Below are 20,212 nucleotides of genomic sequence, written 5' to 3'. Positions count from 1 at the left end.
GATGAGATGCCATCCAGAGGGACCTGCAAAAGCTCAAGGGGGATCACAGGAATCTCATGAGGATGAACAAGACCAAGTGCTGGTGCTGCACCTGGGTCAGGGCAGCCCTCGGTATCAATCCAGGCTGGGGGTGAAGGGATCAGAGCAGCCCTGCCAAGAAGGACTCAGTGCTGCTGCTGGAGAGGCTGGCCAGGAGCTGGCAGTGTGTGCCTGCAGCCCAGAAAGCAAATCCCATCCTGGGCTGCAGCCCCAGCAGCGTGGGCAGCAGGGCCAGGGAGGGCATTCTGCCCCTCTGTCCCTCTGCTGAGAGCCACCTGCGGTGCTGCACCCAGCTCGGGACCCCCAGCACAGGAGAGATGGCTCAAAAGAGATGCTCAGAGGGCTGGAGCACCTCTGCTGTGAACAGAGGCAGCCTGGAGAAGAGAAGGCTCTGGACAGACCTTATTGCAGTCCTTCAACACCTGAAGGGGGCCAATGGAAAAGATAGGGACAAATGTTTCAGCAGACCCTGCTGGGATGAGACAAGGGGTAAAGGTTTTGAACTGAGAGGGCAGATTGAGATGATACACAAAGAAGACTTTTTTTACAATGAGGGTGGTAAAACACTGGCACAGGTTGGATGCCCCATCTCTGGAAACATTCAAGGTCAGGTTGGATGGGGCTTTGAGCAACCTGGTTGAGTTGAAGATGTCCCTTCTCCTTGCAGGGGGTTGGACTAAATAGCCTTTAAAGGTCCCTTCCAACCTAAACCATTCTGTGATTCCATGATTCATTGTTTCTTACCAATGCTGAAGCCAACTTAGAGATGTCAAAATTAACCCAAGAGATTAAATACTGTTGGACAAGGTAACCTATTATTATTTATCATAAATAATATTAATAGAAGTCTATTATTATTTATGTGATCACACATGGATTCTGTCTGTGCTCTATGAAACAGTGTCTGCAGCCTACAGAAGCAAGCAGTGCTAATTACTTGTTCACATGTGGTTTCCATCTATGTTTATTTTGTGGGTATTAACCTGAAATTAAGTCAACACAAAAGAAAAAGAGGAACAACAAAACTGAATATTTTCAGAGGCAACACAAGCCTCAGTCTCGTGACAGCTGCTGTGCCTTTGCAGAATTTTAAGATACAGACACACATTTTTTTCCCTTCTGCTGCTATTTCTGTTATGCACGTAAAAGGGAGAAATCAGCTTCCCAGAGAAAATAATGGCTTCAGCTGTGACTGATACAGAACAAATCAATATCCACCTAATCCAGGAACAAGACAACAGGCACAGGTTGCATACTGCAAACTCTTCAGTGCCAGACTCCCACCTCTGCTGTTTTAATTCAGAGGCAGCTGGCACAGCACACTGGAATTTCACTCAGCAGACACTTGAAAGCAAGTGGGACAACCACAAGCTCCCTCTCTGTGCATTTCTCTACGTGCACACAAACCTGTCTTCAAGAAATCAAGCATGAGACAGACCCCACGACTTCACTCCAATGAATGTGTCAAGATACCAGGAAAAGAGTGGATAAACATCTAAAAAGCAAGTTATACACTGTACCTGCAAGGAAATAAGTCTCAGAATCATCCTTCAGTCCCCCACCCTCAATTTGGCACTGAACCAAGTCAGGGCCATGAGGGCTTTACAGTGAATTCAGAGTCTGAAGCTCTTGGTCCACTCAGTCACACAACAGGCAAAAAACCTGGGATAATAAATCTGGAGAGGGCACATGATCCAGGTGCATCATAGCCCTGACACTCAGTGCCCATCTCATCTCAAAGTAGCACAATGTAATCTGGAAAGCAGCAGATAAGGATGTTGGGGACAACATGAATTTAACACAAGTGACAAAAAAAAGGTGTAGAGAGATGTAATTTTCAAACTGAAGCTGCACTTTTAAATAACCAGCAGTAACAAAACCAAGTGAATCATCTTACTTATCACCAACAGGCAAACCCAAACCAACAATGGATTCACAGTTGTGGCTAAAGGGTATTAACAGTTTGTGAAAAATCATGTGGAAACTCAATACTTGTGGTTGAAAAGGATTCAGTTCCAGAGATGATTCAGGCATCTTCAGCACAGCTGTAACCACACACTAGAGTATGTTCTGTACCTCAGAAACTGTTTCTAAACTCCAGGATAACCTTCTAAACCTGTTGTTCAGGAGTTGTTCTGAAAGAATTGCCCATCCACTCTCAGGGGAAAAAAAATAAACCCAACCCCTCTTAACTCCTCTGCCAGCTAATCTATAAGAGAGCAACTCTTAAATACTCTGGTGCTGCTTTCAGCTGTAGGGCAGGTGTGTAACTCCAGCCCAAATACCAACACCATTTGCCTGCTCCTGGGAAGGCTGGAGGTGAGAGTGTGTGCAGAGCCAGGAGCCAGGTTGGAGTCTGCCAGCAAAGCAGGATGAACATGAAGTCTCACCCATTTTACAAGTACAGGGCTGGTTCTGCACCACTCAGTGGGTATTTGGAGGAATAATAAAACAAAGCTTTCCTGGGGAGATGTCCAAGCATAAACCTCTCTGCAGAGAGAAATTTTCCTTAAAGGACCCAGCCAACCTCTAAAAGGTTTTGGTGAAGCCTCCTCATATCAGTCTGTTCCTCCATAACTCTGAAGGCAGTGCTCATTTTTGGGTTTCATCATCCCCACTGAGCATGTGATACCAGTTTCTTTCAAATCGGGGTTTGGGATTTTAAGCACCACTGGTGTAATTACACCCATCAATTTCTCCAACCCACCAAAGATCTCCCCAGTCTTCCAGGTGCACTTAGTAGGAGAGAATGAAGCTGCTTGCAAAATTCTTGGGTATTTTCATGCAGGAAATAATGCCAGTTGAACAGTTCCCATACTCATACAAATTAGCTGCTGTTTGGTTGAATACATTCATATCTGCTATGAAAAAGATGGCTCTATCAGCTGCTTCTTTATGAGCTTGCTCTAAACCAGTGATGTGACAGTGCAGAACTACTTATTTTCTGTTTCATCAAGAAGTAATTCCTTCAGGCATTAAGATGTGACATAAAATCTTTTACTAAATTGAGCAATTTCATTAAGTTTTCTGTGAAGAAAGCAGAATACAGCATGGAATACAAAAGCTGTTAAAATGTGCCAGGGGAATATCACTGGGAAGGTAACAAACTTTGCAAGCCATAGGCCTGTATTACACATTTAAAACATGGTCTGAAACATTAAATAACCACAGAAACAGTTTTATATAATATGATTTAGCATCTGTTGCTCAAGAACTCAGGAGTAAACATTTACTCTTGTCTGATTAATATTAGCAACTTAAAAAAAAAATAAAAGGCATTCTTCTGATGACTGAAATACATTCCCAGGGGGAATTTAAGCACCACAGTTTTTTTTCCACAGAAAACCTCCAAATAAAACACGGCCAAGTATTGCCTAGAGAGATTAAACACCAGGAAAGCTCTACACAGCAGAGATTCTCACTTCAGGCAATTCACTTTTTCCTGCTTTTGAGGGAGGTGTTGTGAACTCTCACTCTCTTCTGCACGGAAGAAGAGATCTTCAGAGATGCTTTCTTTGTGAGGGACCTTTCCACAGCCCCGGGTTTCCATAGCAACAGCTGAGCATCCTCTCCACCCGTCAGCAGAGACTCATCCGTGGGGCTCCAGCAGAAGGAGCGGACGGTGGCCGAGTGTCCCCCACACAGGGTCCCCACCAGGCTCAGGCCCTCGGTGCTGCAGCTGACCAGGTGGATGTCTCCTGTGGAGGTTCCCCCAATCAGGAAGAGTTTCCCTGCCTTCTCGTGGTAGAAGCCTCCCACCAGGTAATGCAGGCCGTGGTTTTCAGCGCACACCGACTCTCTGACATCCAGAACGTGCAGCAGGGTTATTGGCTCCTCGGTGTCCAGCTGAGCCATGTCCCACCAGCAGAACCCCTCATCGTGTGTCATGCAATAGACCTGTTTGTAATCTTCCCCAGACCAGCCAAGAGAGCTCACTGATGAATCTGAATTGCAAGTGGATATCAAAGCATCATCTTCGTTGTCCTTGTTGATGTCAAACACATTCACCAAGCCATCGGTCGACCCAGACACTACCAAATTGGGTTCGACAGGATGAAAACAGATTTTGGTGATGTCATCATTGTGACTTTCAGAATAGACTCCCAAGGGCTCTTTGGTGGCACTGGCACAGTCTGTAACGCCTCTGGCATCCCAAAACACCAGAAACGCGTCCTTTTCAACCTTCTCCGTTCCGGCACAAACGATGAGGTCGCTGCAGCTGACGTCGAAGCTGATGAAGACGTTGGAGGGATAACCACTGAACACCTGCACCGGTTTCTGCGCGGCTGAGCGAACATCCCAGCACTTCACCGTGCCCTGGCTGCAGGCAGAGAACACCAGGCTGTCACACGTGTGTGCAAACCTGACCCCGGCCAGGACCCCGCCGCGGCCGCCGTACTGGCGCAGGAAGCGCAGCGCGTCCCTGTCGTACACCCTGAGGCACTCATTGGAGCAGGACACGGCCACCAAGGGGCTGCCCCCGGGCTGGGCAGCTCTGGAGGTGTGGATGTCCAGCAGGTAGGCGGGCTCCTCGCCGGGCACGCCGCGCCTGGCAATGCGCAGCCCCGCCAGCTGCTGCTCCACCGTCTCCACTGCCGCCATCTCCCCAGCCTCGCCAGCAACCTGCAACAAAGAAAAGCCAAGGAGAGCTTTAATTACAACATTCTTCAACAGTGGTAGCTTTAAAAACTCCTATGAGGAAGCAGCTTGTGCAGAGGTGAGGCAAGAGGATAAAATTCCATTATCCCGATGTCCTCCCCACACAACTTCATTCACAGGAGCACAGGACAGGAAAGGGCTCCCTGATTCAAGGAGTTCAGTCTCTCGTGTCTGTAAGCACCACACCAGATAATCCCCTTAACAGATTAAACAGTCTATCTGGGAAAATCACTCAGCTAAATTTGCTTTATTATTTTTATAAAGTAACATGATGTTCTCCACAAGTGGAAACAAAATGAAGTCACCCCCTCCACCTGAGGAGGAGTAAGTTTTGTTCTAGGATGCACAGCCCACAAACAGCTGCATCAGTACAGCTCCAGGAGACTTCTTCAGTGAACTTCTGTGCTGAGGGACGTGCACAGGGCAGGCAGAGAACAAGACCAAAATGACACAGCACTACAGCCTGAAATGGCCTGGTGAGGTAATTTTACAAGTATTTAGGTGCCCAATGAAGCACAGACACACCTGCCAGGGTATCAGGGACCACCTGAACAGGCAATGTGACCTGTGGAATTCACTGCAATTAAGCGCCTCAGTGTTTTCTGAGCCTCCTGTAAAACCACAGAACACTGGCTTTTAGTGAAGCTGATAAAAATCTTCCCTTCAGAGGCAATTCCTCACTGGCACTACTGAGCCCTCCTAGAAACCCAAACTATTTCAGCAATGCACACAAATGCAAACTTTACCCAGCAAAACCAAAATTAAACAAAATTCTCTTGGATTCTCTCACAGATTCACTTCGAAAATATGCCCTAAAAAAAGGAAAAACATACTTTTCCTTTCTGTAACACAACAGAAATTTCTGTTCTGTAATTGCAATAAAGACTCCATCAATTCAGAGTCAGAAAAGCACAGCAGCATTTACATTTTAAAGAGATGTTTGCAATAGTTTTAATGGTTCACGAACTACAACCATTTTTTAAAGCAAGATGTAGATATGTTATTACAGTCATCCACTTCTGTCAAGAACACAGGTTCAATGAGACCACTGTTCTGTGTTTAAAAAGAATCAAAACCCAAACATTGAGGGAATCACAGGAGGTTTTAAGGGGTCAACACTCCAGTGATTTCTCACTGGTACTGATATCTCCTTAAGGTCTGGACCAGCAGCCAATCCCAGGTACCATAAGCATGAAATGACCCTTAAAAAAAAAATCCAAAGAGAAATGGAATAAAAAAATCAGGCAGACACAAAATGTGAGAAAATATTCTCATGCCTTCCCAGCTGTTCTATCATCAAGTTTTCTGCAAATTCTCCAGGCTGGATTTTTAGGGGTGGAATGTGCAAGTTTCCATGTATTACTTGCTTTAGTTGCAATTATTTTAATTGCCCATGAGAGACCAAAAACAAAGGAGAAGTTGCTATGACAAAGCTGCATTCTGCTTTTTTTTCCCCTTCATGGCATTGTTTGTGGTTTCAAGGGTTTGCTTTCCCTCCTCTGGTTTGGTATACACAAATATTCACTACACCATGTGACAAACCAGCAAATTCTTAAAAAACAGCTTAAGCAGGCACACATAAAAACTTAATTCCCAAGTCACAAATAATCTCACTAAGTGATTTGCCTCAGTAATATCCTGACAATGAGGTCCCCAGGTTAATCTTCTACATCAAAGCAACCTTTCAGAGCACATCTACCAGTCATTTTTGCCATAAAATGCAGACATCCTGTGGAAACTCCTTCCCCCTCTGAAGCAAAGAAGTTGAACGTGTTTTCTGGCATTACCCTGTGCACAACCTACCCACAGAACTTGTTCCTTCCTTACTTTTCTGGGTATGTCCTCAAATGAAACAAGCTTTTACTAGAACTATTACATAAAGCCAACTGCTCTCAAACGCTGTTTGCTACGCTGCTTAAACACAAAACTGTTAAACAGCCATGCCAATTAATAATATTAAGTGAAGAAAGAAAATATTTTTAACATTATTACTTAGGAAAACTGCTTAATTCAATTTACTGAAGAATTACAATGGGAGCTTCTATTTAAATAGAGTTTCAAACACACATGCTTGAGGGTGGAGAAAGGAGTTTTCGTAAACCAGCTCTCCCGCAGTGCTATGGTTACTAAAAAAAATCTGGTTCTCTCTGTGAATTTCTTGTAAGAAAAATATAGTTTTCCAAGCTGACCTGAATTTTAAGCTCTAAATATTCAGACTTAGTCTACTCAAAAGGCCAAGTAAACTCAAACAGACATGTTCCTGACAAATGTGATCCATTTGGAAGGCAAGCTGCAGTTGTTTAAATATTACTGACTATGATAGAGAGTATCTTTCAATAAGCAGTTTCTACAACACTCATGTCAGAGCTTTTACTGCTGGGGAAGGTGAGGGAACTCTGCAAATACCCAGAAGTTGTAAGAAGCCAGAGTCTGCAAAAGGAGGTTCATTCAGTTTTAATAATATTTTCTGGGAAATAAAATTAGCTCAACACAACTCCTAAGCTTTTGCCCAGAATGACTTAACTACAGCTATTCTGAAATACCAGAAAATGATGTTCATGCTTTCAGACAGAAATGCAATTTCTACCATCAGGAAGGTGAAGGTTCAATTCTATTTCCACTGCAACAACTCAGACTTGTGTTCAATGGCAGCTGGGTTTTTGCTAGAAACTCAGTAAAATGTCTGCTTTAGCAAGAAAGTCTTCAGACTATTATGAAATTGTGATTGAAGGTTATATAAACAATTCATGCTCAAATTTCAGGGTGTAGCTGCCAGCCCTTCCTTTTCAGAAGGGGAAGTCACTGTTGTATTTTGATGGGAAAGTTTAAATGGCAGGAATAGGATCTGTGTTAAATTTATGAGACAAATAGGAAACAATGGTCTTCCAAACACAATAGGAGATAACTAAGCACTGGACTGCAGCCACCTACAGAGCACATGGTCCTCTGCACTGAAGCACTTTCAGTTCCTTAAGTTCAACAACAGAGGTATCTGTTTTCCAAAGAATCCTTTGGCAAAATCAGAGTCTTTGAAACGTTTTGGACACAGCACAAGAGCCAGTTGTGATCAGAGAGGAGAACTGCTCATGTCTGTATGACAAACTGTCTGACACAAAGACTTGTACCAAAGCTTGCTCTTGGACTACTCCAGTCTCAGAAAAAAATCACAGAGGGCAGTGGCCAAAAGCTCTTCTTTCCCCATGGATCCTCCTCTGCTCAGAATATGAGTTCATTCATTAAATTCAGGTTTTTCAGTTTCACCAGCTGTCACCCACAGTCTGGATCTATGGTCCCAACACTGACAGAATCCAGGGGATGCCAAGGTGCCAGGAAACCCCAACCACCACTGGGCTGACACACCAGCACCTGGCTGAGGGTGGCTGGCTCTGGCCAGTCACTTGTGCTTGACACAGAAGTGCAATCCCATCCTTAGGGATCACCATTCCTTACACCTGCACCCCCCCAGCCAGGAAAAGCCACCTTTAATAAATTAAACCTGAAACTTCTATTTTATTATATCCAGACTTGGAACTACACTCAGCTGACCTGTTCTATGAATTAAGTACACAGTTACATGCAACCCCTGCACATCTCCTGGATACCACAACTACCAGAAACAATAAGCTTCTGGAAGGACACTCAAAACTCATTACATCTTGGGAACTCTGAATAAATACCATTCTCTGAAATAACCTAAAATATTTTGACCTCCAGGGCATCCTACAAGGCTCCTTTAAAAAAGAAATAAACTCAATGTTTAGAATAGAAGGCACGAAGTGGAAGTGATGCCAAAGAGGCAGGACAGGATTTTCAGATGCCTTTGTTACATGTTTTTCACTGGTGGAGTGTGGAAACAACCACACAGCAAGACTAGAAGTGCAAACAGCAAACAGCAGTGCTAAAGGCAGCCCTTTCCAATGGTGGAGAAATGAAAAGCAAGCACCTATCTGCACAAACTAAACTGAACATTGTCCCAGCACTTAGTGCTGTGCTGTTTGTGCAGCATTCTAAACGCTGCAGCTTCAGTTCAAGCCAACAGGCTCATCAGTCCTCTTCAATCCAGAACATTTTTCAAAAGATAAACCAGCAAATCATAAGTTATTTCCCTTTTCCTTTCAGTGGTGTACAGAAGATGCTGCCAAGTTCTCCTTTCCAAAAGGGAACGTTAGCTCAAAAATATATAGAAATACAAATTTTCCTTTGAAAAATACAGGGAAAAATGGCACATTCTCAAAGATTTAATCACTAACATAAGAGTAACTTACGAGCAGGAGGGTAGAAACACGTAATAAAAATGAAAAAGACCTGTAGTTCTGGCCATCTTCTCTGCAGAGGTCAAATACCAAAAATAGCAAGGGATCTGAACAGCAGCAGATGAAATCTTGCACTGTTCTTTCCTACCATAAACAATACAAGCAGACCCTCCCTTTATTTTCACTAAAGAGAGAGAACAAGTTCCAGAGCAAGCTGAGAACAAACCCAGAGCTCTGGGCAGCGGGAGGCAGCTCGTGCATGCACAGGACATGTGCTTTGCATTTGGGAGCAGAGCTGCCAAGGCAGGGAGAACAAACACATCAGAGCTGCACTGCCCCAGTGCAGGGAGAACAAATCAGGGAGAACAAATCACTGCTGCACTGCCCCAGTGCAGGGAGAGCACATCAGGGAGAACAAATCACTGCTGCACTGCCCCAGTGTAGGGAGAACAAACACATCAGAGCTGCACTGCTCCAGTGCAGGGAGAACACATCACTGCTGCACTGCTCCAGTGCAGGGAGAACAAATCAATGCTGCACTGCTCCAGTGCAAGGAGAACACATCAGGGAGAACACATCACTGCTGCACTGCCCCAGTGCAGGGAGAACACATCAGGGAGAACAAATCACTGCTGCACTGCCCCAGTGCAGGGAGAACAAATCAATTCTGCACTGCCCCAGTGCAGGGAGAACAAACACATCACTGCTGCACCTTTCCAGTGCAGGGAGAACACATCACTGCTGCACTGCTCCAGTGCAGGGAGAACAAATCAATGCTGCACTGCTCCAGTGCAAGGAGAACACATCAGGGAGAACACATCACTGCTGCACTGCCCCAGTGCAGGGAGAACAAACACATCAGAGCTGCAGCTGCCCAGTGCAGCAGCCTGCAGAGCCCCCTCCTCACTGGCAGCACTCCCCAGCAAATGAGCTGAGCACAAGGGGAAGCACAAAACGCCCCTCAGGAACGCTCAGTTTGCCCAGCACACACTCTCCCATAGCCTGGTTTGTTGTTTCACCCAAGCAGAGGGTTTTTCCAGCATTCCCATAAAGCCTGCTGAAGGCAAAGAACATTTAGTCATCAGGCAGGAAGGGAATAAAATGCACAGAGGCTACACTAAAGTGCAGAAACAAGATGTAACTGCCAAGAGAATTATTTCATCCTCTCCAATCAACTACATCTTGCTTCCAAATGTAAGGCACAGTCAGAAAGAAGCTCCATGTAATTCTTCATTTGCAGTACAGAGAAAATTGTATCAGTAGAATAGAAAGGAGGAAAAAGATAAAACACAAAGTCTATGGGAAGATCAAAAAAATTAGGTCTAGCAAGCTACTTGCCTTTCATGAAATCAATTCCTGCCCTCCCACCAGGACTGAGCTTTGGGGTACAATCCTGTTTAGCAATGGAGAGAGGAGCTGTAGGTGGGAGAGAGAACCAAGGAAATGGCTTTAAACAGCATTGGCTGGAGGGAAAAAGAGTCAGAAGTAAGAAAGAATAAAGGGAAAAAGGCCCGGGTGCTCAGTGCCTTGGGATTCAATAATTAAAAAAAAAATTAAATGGAAACTACAACTGTTCTGAACTCATCTTTTGGGGACATAAGCAAGTGTTCACATCAATACAGGAACAAAACCTCTTTTGAATATTATACTGGACATCCATAGAGAGAGAATGCAAAAACAACTTCTTAATTGGATCAAGCATAGCTTTAAATGCACAGATCACAAAAACCATACAGTGACTATTTTCATCAAAAGAAAACTTTCAGATTGGGTTTTTTGGTCTAAGATTCTGCATTCAAACTAGAAAGACCTATCCTGATTTTGCAACACTGGAAAATATGGTGGAGATCTAGAGAGATCTAGAACATTTAGGCATGCCTTCAGGTCCAAAGTGCAATGAATTAACATTCAAGCTTGAGTAATTGAAAGCCTATTGACAGAAATACATGAACCAAAGAGATGGTAAAGAGCTGCAAAAGATCAGATGAACCAATTGAAAAAGTGTAGAATAATCCAATGTACAATTAAAAAACTCAAATAAGCCAGAAAGCACTATACAAAACAATAAAAGTGCCAAATTACAAATTTTGGCATCAAAATTAAGGCAAATTTATTAAAATATAATGCTCAGATTGCTAACCTACCTTCTCTAGAAGAATTTAGAAGGCCCTGACATAAACATGGGAAACATAGTTTCTAGATACTCTAACAAACTGTGTAAAACAATAATTCAAACACATTTGAGAACATCCCTTCTTCTCTTTCCATCCAATTCCCTGCCTGTGACACAGACCTACTAACAGAGGAGCCACAAAGGCAGCTGTCCCTGAAATCCCACTCTGCCAAGGACCCAGCCAAAAACTCCCTGTGAGGAGCTTTCCTTGCAGTGACCTCAGCAGGCAGAGGATGTGACTGCATCCAGGTGTGGGTGAGGTGGTCATCCAATAAAGGAGTAATAAGAGGATAAGAGATGCTCTATTTTGCTCTCCTGGCTATTCTCAGATCAAGCTGCAGCAGAAGCAATCCTATTTCATAAAGGCAGGTCTGAAAGAGTCCCAGGCAAAGGGTAAATTACAGAAAGAGATACTGCAATTGGACTATTGTATTTCAATTCTATATATTATGTTTTCTTCTTCTTTTTTTTTTTTTTCTGGCAAAGAATACTGTATTTAAGGACACTCTGAAAGCTCATCTATGCCTCAATTGCACTCTCAGAAGCCTCTGAACAGGTGAACAACAAATGCTGCATCCTCATGTGGGTTCTGGAGAACAGGGAAACTGTCCTAGTGCTGGGCTCTGGCGTCTGCACTGAGACCAGGAGGGTCAAAGATGAGCCTTGTGCCTGCTGCCTGTAATGGAACCACAGCTCTCCTGCAAACCTGGAAGAGAATCCAAGTCCCAGCCTTCTGCACTGGTGCTTATCTCATCAGACCACAGCCACCACAGAAAAGTCATTTCCTTTCTCCTGTGAGCACTCCCACCGAGCGCATCACACCGAGATGATTCTCGTAACCACAGACAGGGGAAAGGGGATACAGGGCTCACCAGCCTCTCAAACAACAGACAGCCACAGCTGCTGGCAATCAGACATGGAGCTACAATGCTCACCTGCCTGCAGCATGAAGTTTTGATCTGGTCACACTTCAGCCCAGCAGCCAGGGGAGGTTCCTGCTCACAAACAGCATTTATTTCCCTTTGTGAGGGGGTCCAACAGCTTTGCTGTCTGACTTGGCACTAGAGCTGTGCACTGAGATGCTCATCTCAAACCAGACAGAAATAAAGTATTTATCTAAGTGGATTTGAACAAGAGCCTGGCCTACAAACACTTCCCAGTCCTGACTGTGGCAGAACAGCTTGCTGAGCAATTCCCAGCCAGGGCCAACATTCACTCCTCACTTTCCCAGTCAGTGAAACAAGGACAGTGTTTGCCCAATTCACAATCCTTGTGCACACAAACGGTGAGTACAGCCAGCAGCACCCTGTCACACAAGAAACCTTGTTCTGAATGTCTACACTAGAAGATACAATGCAAAAGTCACTGTGACACCATGGTGCACCTGCAAATTCCACAATCACAGAGTGCTCTGATGCCCCTTCAAGTTTGGGATTACAAAAAGGACTCCAAGAGTGATGATTTTCAGGGCCATTTTAAGCTGAACAAAACACCACATGAACAAGCAACACCAATGATTCACCCTACAGAGAAAGGTGAAAGGAAAAAATTACTTACACAGCTGCATGAATAATTTAGTGACTCTGAAACAACACCACTTGTTTCCTTCAATTTACACACTGTCACTTACTACCAGCATCCTCATATAGAAGAAACCTGGAAATAAGTAAGAAGTCTTCCCAAAGATTAATAAAACTTGCTGAAATTCTTCCAAATAATTTATTTCTAAACCACAGGAAGCCTGGGAAATTTCAGCCTGAATTTAGCAGCAACCATAATAAAAGGATAAAAAGAAACTGCTGTAATTGGAAAAAAAGCTTCTCCTACCACACACTGGTGCCAAAATACCTACAATGACATAAAGTCAATGTTTTATTTACTGGAATACTTCAGAAATTCTTTCACAACAGTAATTTACCTTAAGTACACTTCATTATCAGAGCTCATTCCTCAAAACACAAACTATTATGTTTTCAGGACTCTTTTCTTAACAACCGAAGCTTAAATCAGTCCCTGCTGAACAGGTAAGAAGATTCCCCTTCAATGCAGATGTAGGGGAATACAAGACAAACAACATTTGTGTGCTTGATAATTCTCAGCCCCATCTAATATTGTCACAGACATCTTTTATGAAAAATCCTTTCCTTAGGATTTTTTCTCCTGAGAAGCTGAGAGGCCTCAGGAACAAAATGTAACCAATGGTTATCTGCTGCTCTGGAATGCAACAGGTGCATCTGTGATTGGTCTCATGTGGTTGTTTCTAATTAATGGCCAATCACAGTCCAGCTGGCTCGGACAGAGAGCTGAGCCACAAACCTTTGTTATCATTCTTTTCTCTTCTATTCTTAGCCAGCCTTCTGATGAAATCCTTTCTTCTATTCTTTCAGCATAGTTTTAATGCAATATATATCATAAAATAATAAATCAAGCCTTGTGAAACATGGAGTCAGATCCTCGTCTCTTCCCTCATCCTCAGACCCCTGTGGACACTGTCACACAATATCACTGCCCAAGCAATTCTCTGCAGTTCCAGATGTGTTGCACAGGCACAAACATCTGCCAAGCCCAAGCAGACAAAATTACTTTTCCTAATTTTCCTCATCTGCTTCCCCAGAACTTGCAGATCACTAAGTTGTCTTTGCCAGTCACATCCCACAATATCAATTTTTTTTTTTTTTTATATTTAGCTACTCCAGAACATCCCCATGTCAAGGTAATTTGTCAGACCCTCTCCAGTTTCAAAGCAACAGGAGAAACTTGAGATCCCTGTGTGCCCGTGACAGTTCACAGACTATCCGTTTCCAAAACATGCTCTTTGTGCACAGTCTGACAGCTGGAGGCTCTGCTGAATCTTTATCATGCCCTAAGCTCAATTTTCAATGCTTTGTAGCAGACAAAAGGAAAAGATGTCATCTAAGTGACAACAGGAAGATGGAAGAGGCTGAAATAAAGGGTTTCAGAGCTATGTTGCCTTCATCCTGATCAGGAGAATTTACTTTTGAGTCTCCACAAAAGATGCTAAGGCACTGAGGATGTGGACATTGAAGCCATGCAAGGCACTCTCTTCAGCTCTTTGTTTTCAGGAGCCTTTAGGGAACCATACATGGAACTCCAGCAGCAGCATCACCAATGCCATAAACAATTAAAAAAAAAAATCAGCTTTTACTTTTCACAACACTCAAATGCACATTGATCTTCCATACTCCACTGGAAGTTCACATTCAACTGTTTTTTCACTCTTTAAGTGATTTAGGACTCATTCACAAGAAATAAAATCATGAAAGGGAAGGACAAAGAAAAAAGTGTGCAGGTATTGATACTCCAGATTTTCTGATCAAGAGATCTGCTGTATGCAGCAGCACAGACAATCCCTGCTGGCAAAACTACAACTCCCAAGTTTTTGTTAGGACCCTGAAGACCTTGGTGGGGAATTTACTTTTCTGAGATCCACAAACACCTTTCCAACATCTTCAGCAGCCTGCTGGCCCAAAATAAGGCAGGGATAAAAAGCAAAGTCAAGAGCTTTTTGCATTTTAATAACCCTGCTCTCAAGCCATGTTTGTTCTCTATGCTTAAGTAAAGCCACATTTCACAGGGTCATAGGAGGCTCCCAGCAGTGCCCTTTGCTGAGGCCAATAATCCAGGGCAGAGAAGGAAGGGTGAGATGCTGCAGGTAATGGACTGTTTATTTCACAAGAAGTAGCTGGATGCTTTGCCTTGTGTAGCTTGGCAAGGACAGAGACTGAAGGGGATACAATTACTATCTACAAATACATCAAAGGAATAAATGCTGGGGAGGGAGGGAGGGGAGCCACTCAAGAACAATACTGGCACAAGAGTTTAAAAGGATAAACTGACCATAAATAAAATATGGAGCAGAAATCATAAAGTTTATCTTACAAAATACTTCCCAGTTATTAACAGTGGGGATAAAAACTTTAACTGCCTTCATCTGCTTTTACAACCCAGCCAGCCTGGCACCCACCACTGTCCTTGCACAGCAAAGAACCCAAATAGGAAGGCAGACTGAGAAACAAGCAACTCTGAGATAAGCTGGCTCATGATCCCTTTCTGGAAGGTACCACACTGCCAGGCAGACAACAGCAAGACACATTTTTTGCTCAGCCCATAGTTTCAAAAGCAGCATTAGGAATTTAGTAAGAGGGCATGTGTGCGCACAGAGGTTCCAGCTTAAGGTGGCCTCCTCTCCACGCTGCTGGAACTGCGGGGACAGCGGCCCAAGGAGCTGAGCGTGCCCTGCACACAGCCGCGCCCAAAGCCCAGGGTTTGGGTGGAAAAGCCCAAAAATCGGGGACAGAGCCCTGGGGCTGTCATTCCGCTCTCGGCCACCGGGCGTCGCCAGTGACCGCCCCAGAGCGCGATCGCGATTTCTATTATATTATATTATATATATTATACCCCGACCCAATAATGATTAACCCGGGCGTTAGTAAAGCACCGGGACTTCTTTCTTCCTTTTAAAAGCCTCTGTTCCTCAAATCAGACCGTGAAATCAAAAATCACAGCCTTCGCTTAGAACAGCCTAGCACGAAAAATGGAAGGGAAAAAAAAGCCCAACCAAATTCAACTACGCCACAACTTTTCCTTCTGAACCATCAGAGGTTAAAAATATACACGTTCTTTAATAAAAAGTCTCATTTGGATTTGGGTCATTCAGACTTCATACCAATGCCAGATGCAGCTCATGTGTCCATGCAAGGCACACATAAACACACAGGGAATGAGTGACCTGTGTGCATTTGCATTTGCTCTCGTAGCACCCAGCAAGTGCCGAGTCCAAACACCCATCACTCCTATGTCCTAGGGAGGAGGGATCAACAAACCAAACCCAGCAACTACAAAACCCTTCCTCTCTCAACCTCTTCCACTCATATCTATCTCCCACAAACATTCCTGAAGCAGGAGTGTTCAATGCACATGCAAAGTAATAGTTGCCCAAGACATTAAACCACTAGAATTAACTTTTCTTTAAATCTGTTTTTTCTCCCTTTCAAAACTGAATCATGTAATTCCTTATATATCCTGCCAGACACTGAATAAACTAAAATCAAATCCTCTTACCTCAAAAAACTCCTTCATGAACTGCATAAAAACTGAAGTCAGTTAGAATTGCTAGTAAGAGCTGTATGTTTCTAAGCAAGAAATTTTGCTTTCACAGCTGCTTATCCCTTCTGATTGCACAAAGGAGTAATAACACTTAATTCCAGCTCTCCCACTCATTCCCATAGCAACAAAGATACATAAATTATTATTATGAAAAGACCCTCAAATTATTGAAAAGTGAACAATACCTGAAGCTTCCTATTCCAGGTGCTGCCAGCATACAACCCCAGTTTGCCAATTTTAACTAAATGCTGGGCTGTCTTTTCACCAATTTAACTCCTCACCAATTGTACACCACTTTTGTATCTTATTTTTAATGAGAAGCTGAGCAACAGTTTTGCCTTGAAATAAGAGGCAGGGGAAAAAAGATCTCAGTGTGGTGAGAGTATGAGCTGAGATGGTGAGCTGCAAGTGAAAAGTTGTTAATCAGTTAGAAATACAAAAAAATTAAGTTTTTGCTGAAGCAATAAAGCAATTGCAAGAAAGGTTATAAACAATACAGCAAAACAATAATTTTACTTTAATTTTGGAAATAAGAGAGGAAAATGCACCAGCAAGAATTCATGTAACTCTTTGTGTTTAACTCCTCTGCTGAAGGAAAGGGGACAGTTGCAGGGACATGAGAAGGGAAAGAGCTGAAGGAGAAGTGGGTGGTGGGTCAGGGTGAAAGTCCCTGAGGAGGGCAAAGGCATGTTTGAGGTTCCATTTCCTAACCCCACAAGGGATTGGGCAATATGCTCTTTTTCTGCTTTTCTTATATTCTCCATTGCCCATCTTGCACCTGAGCTGCTCGAGTGCAAAAGCACACTCCAAAACCTTGCCAAGACCCTGATTCACAATTCTCAACACTTCTTTTTCATGTCTGGTGTGAAAGCCTCTAATGGGCTTGTCCTCACACAGGAGAAGCTGAGCCCCATAAAAACCATCTTTTCATCCACCAAATAAACCCAAGTCTTAGATTGTCTGCAGCTTGGTATCAACAAAGATCAATACAGCTGAGCAGCATGGTAGTGCTGATTTCCTTCTGTTTTGCCCTTTTTTTCTTTTTTTTTTCTCCCAGAAAAGCTTGGAAAAAACATTATTTTTTATACTTCCAGTAAAAAGCACAACAAAGCTGGAAAATGCTGCCAGCAGGCAACAACCATCTGGTCTCTCAGGAGAGCTCCCACACAGTCAGGTACAGACCAGACCCCAGGGCTGCCCTGCAAAAATGATGCAATGAAAGAAAAAAAAACATTTCAAAAAAATTCATCATGAAAGTTCGAGAGAATTGGGATTGTTCAGCCTGGAAAAGAGAAGACTTTGGGGTGACATAATTGCAGCCTTCCAGCACCTAAAGGGAGCCTGCAAGAAAGATGGAGAGAGACTGGAGTTACAGGACAAGGGGGAATGGATTTAAACTGACAGAGGGCAGGAAAAAATTCTTCCCTGTGAGGATGCTGAGGCCCTGGCACAGGCTGCCCCATCCCTGGGAATGTCCAAGGCCAGGCTGGATGGGGCTTGGAGCAACCTGCTGGAAGGTGTCCCTGCCCATGGCAGGGGGTTGGAACGAGGTGATTTAAGGTCCCTTTTAATCCATTCTATGATTCTATGCTCTTTTTTAAAAAATATTTTAAGCCACCTAAACATCATCAATCCATGCACAGAAGAACTCTTATGCGGAAAAAAAAAATTAATATATTTATTTCCACAAGGTCTGAGACTACAGAAGAAACAGGCAGAGCCCAGGTCATGCCAATGTATGCAGAGGCTGCCCAGGAATCCCAGGCCCACCTTTCCCTACAGGGCTGTCCCTTGACCCCATAAAAAGATATTTGGAGGAAAACACAAAGAGCTATACCAGTCTTCAAACAAACAAAAACCAACATGCAAACTTTAAACAAACTTCTAGGTGCTGTAAAATCAGCACCTAGAAACCATGGGATTCACATGAACACAAACCTGTTCAATCTCTCTGCTGACAGGAACAATTATCTTCAGGAGCTGCTCTGCACACACACTTCACTGAATCTGATTATTCTCTCAAACAGGAAACCCACTGAAAATATGAGGAAATAAAAGGCATTAACACAACTTAGTTCTGAGAAAAAAGTTTTTACAGACCTAAAAACCAGCGTACTAAGAAAAGAGCTTGTGTTTCTGCATTCTTTCAAATATGTAACACATATTTGTAACACAGAATTATAGGATTATAACCAATATGAGCCAGTAACAAACCACAGATTTGACAATTCCACTCCCTGTATCTTGTAGGAAAACTTAATTCTGTAACACAGCATACTGAAGGATATCTGCTGATTATATAAAATAGAAGTTTAGGATATGCATATCACAGCTTTGGCAGTAATTTCTGTAACTACTTTTATATTCTAAACCATAGAAAAGCTTGTTTTCCTTTTTTCTCCAAAGGAGTAAAACTACCAAACAAAAACCCAAACTGTAACTTTAATTTCTTCTTCTGATCTTTTCCAGTCTGGGTGTGGGGGTTTTTTTTGTTATTTCAGACTGTCACTATCATTAATAAAGATTCCCATCTGCACCAAACCTGGGTGAGCTCAGCTGGTGCTTACAGCACAACTTCCTAATACAGATATTTCATTAAATCACAAATCATTAGGGTGAAAAAGACATTTACGATCCAGTCCAGACATTAACCCAGCACTGCCAGGGCCACCGCCAAACCGTGTCCCCAAGCACCGCATCCACGCGGTTCTGGACACTTCCAGGGACGGTGATTCCACCACTGCCCTGGGCAGCCTGTGCCAGCCGGTGTTCCTTATCCCGGTCCTTATCCTTATCCCTGTGCCTGCCGGTGTTCCTTATCCCGGTCCTTATCCTTATCCTTATCCCTGTCCCTGCCGCTGTTCCTTACCGGATCCTTATCCCTGTCCCTGCCGGTGTTCCTTATCCCGGATCCTTATCCCTGTCCCTGCCGGTGTTCCTTATCCTTATCCCTGTCCCTGCCGGTGTTCCTTATCCTTATCCCTGTCCCTGCCGGTGCTCCTTATCCCGGATCCTTATCCCTGTCCCTGTAGGTGTTCCTTACCGGAACCTTATCCCTGTCCCTGCCGGTGTTCCTCACCCGGATCCTTATCCCAGCCATGTCCCGTCCCTGTCCTACCGGTGTTTTACTCCGATCCTTATCCCGGCCGTGTCCCGTGTCCCTGTCCCTCCCGGTGTTCCTTACCGGATCCTTATCCCGGCCGCTCCATGGGATCCCTGTCCCTGCCGGTGTTCCTTCTCCCGGGTCTCGGTCCCGGTCCCGGTCCCGGTCCCTGTCCCTGTCCCTCAGAGCCGCCCCGGCCCCCGCGTGCGCGCCGCGCGGCCCCGGCCAGCCCCGCCCCCGCCACCCCATTGGCTGCAGCGGCCGCCATCTTCCGTCCATGGAGGCGGGGAAGGAAACGACGCACGGGAAGGGGATTGGTGCAAAGGCGGAGGGGCGGGGCCAGCCGGCAATCGGTACGGTCTGATTGGCTGGCGCAGGGAAGCCCCGCCCCGGGCGCGCGGGCGCGGCCGCGCTCGGCCATGGCGGGGTTGGAGCGCCCCGCCAGGGAACGGGCACGGGAAACGGGAATGGCTCCGGGGTGACACACGGAGCTGCGCCCTCCAGGACAGCAGGATTATTTCCTAGGAGGGACCCGAACGCGAAAAAGGACAAGAAGGTTAATTAGATTTTCCCAGATACTTTTTATTTTTTTTCCAGTTAAACTTCCAAACAGTATTTTTTCTCCTTTTCTTATTTACCAATTACTAGGCTAACACATCCAGGCTATGAAAAGGAGGATGGCATAACTAAACATTTGCTTCTTTTAATGTTTTATTTATATTGCTCCAAGTTTTGCAATTCAAAATTCCTTGTTCTACTCTGAATTTACTGTTCAGCACTGATGAGTAGCATTGATCCATAACCTTGGATGGATGGATGTTATTCAGTGAGGAAAATATTTTGTACCTTTATTTTCAT

The 20,212-nt window shown here is 44.2% G+C and overlaps 1 protein-coding gene across 2 annotated transcripts; it reads right to left on the bottom strand.

Moving 5' to 3' along the window:
• Window positions 1-1,853: 1,853 nt before the first annotated feature.
• Window positions 1,854-19,518, bottom strand: WDR89 (WD repeat domain 89). Of its 2 annotated transcripts, none has more exons than XM_036385152.1 (3): window positions 19,436-19,518; window positions 18,190-18,286; window positions 1,854-4,662 (listed from the first exon to the last, which is right to left on the bottom strand). In XM_036385152.1, the coding sequence occupies exon 3, from the start codon at window positions 4,639-4,641 to the stop codon at window positions 3,472-3,474; it is 1,170 nt and encodes a 389-aa protein (XP_036241045.1). In that variant the 5' UTR covers window positions 4,642-4,662; window positions 18,190-18,286; window positions 19,436-19,518; the 3' UTR covers window positions 1,854-3,471. The 2 variants fall into 2 exon arrangements, with proteins under 2 accessions (XP_036241045.1, XP_054371284.1); XM_054515309.1 differs by lacking the exon at window positions 19,436-19,518 and adding an exon at window positions 19,121-19,134.
• Window positions 19,519-20,212: the final 694 nt, after the last annotated feature.

This window comes from Molothrus ater, chromosome 6 (genome assembly GCF_012460135.2).
Source record: "Molothrus ater isolate BHLD 08-10-18 breed brown headed cowbird chromosome 6, BPBGC_Mater_1.1, whole genome shotgun sequence".
In the NCBI taxonomy this organism is placed as follows: domain Eukaryota; kingdom Metazoa; phylum Chordata; class Aves; order Passeriformes; family Icteridae; genus Molothrus; species Molothrus ater.
This window is presented reverse-complemented; position numbering and strand designations above follow the sequence as displayed.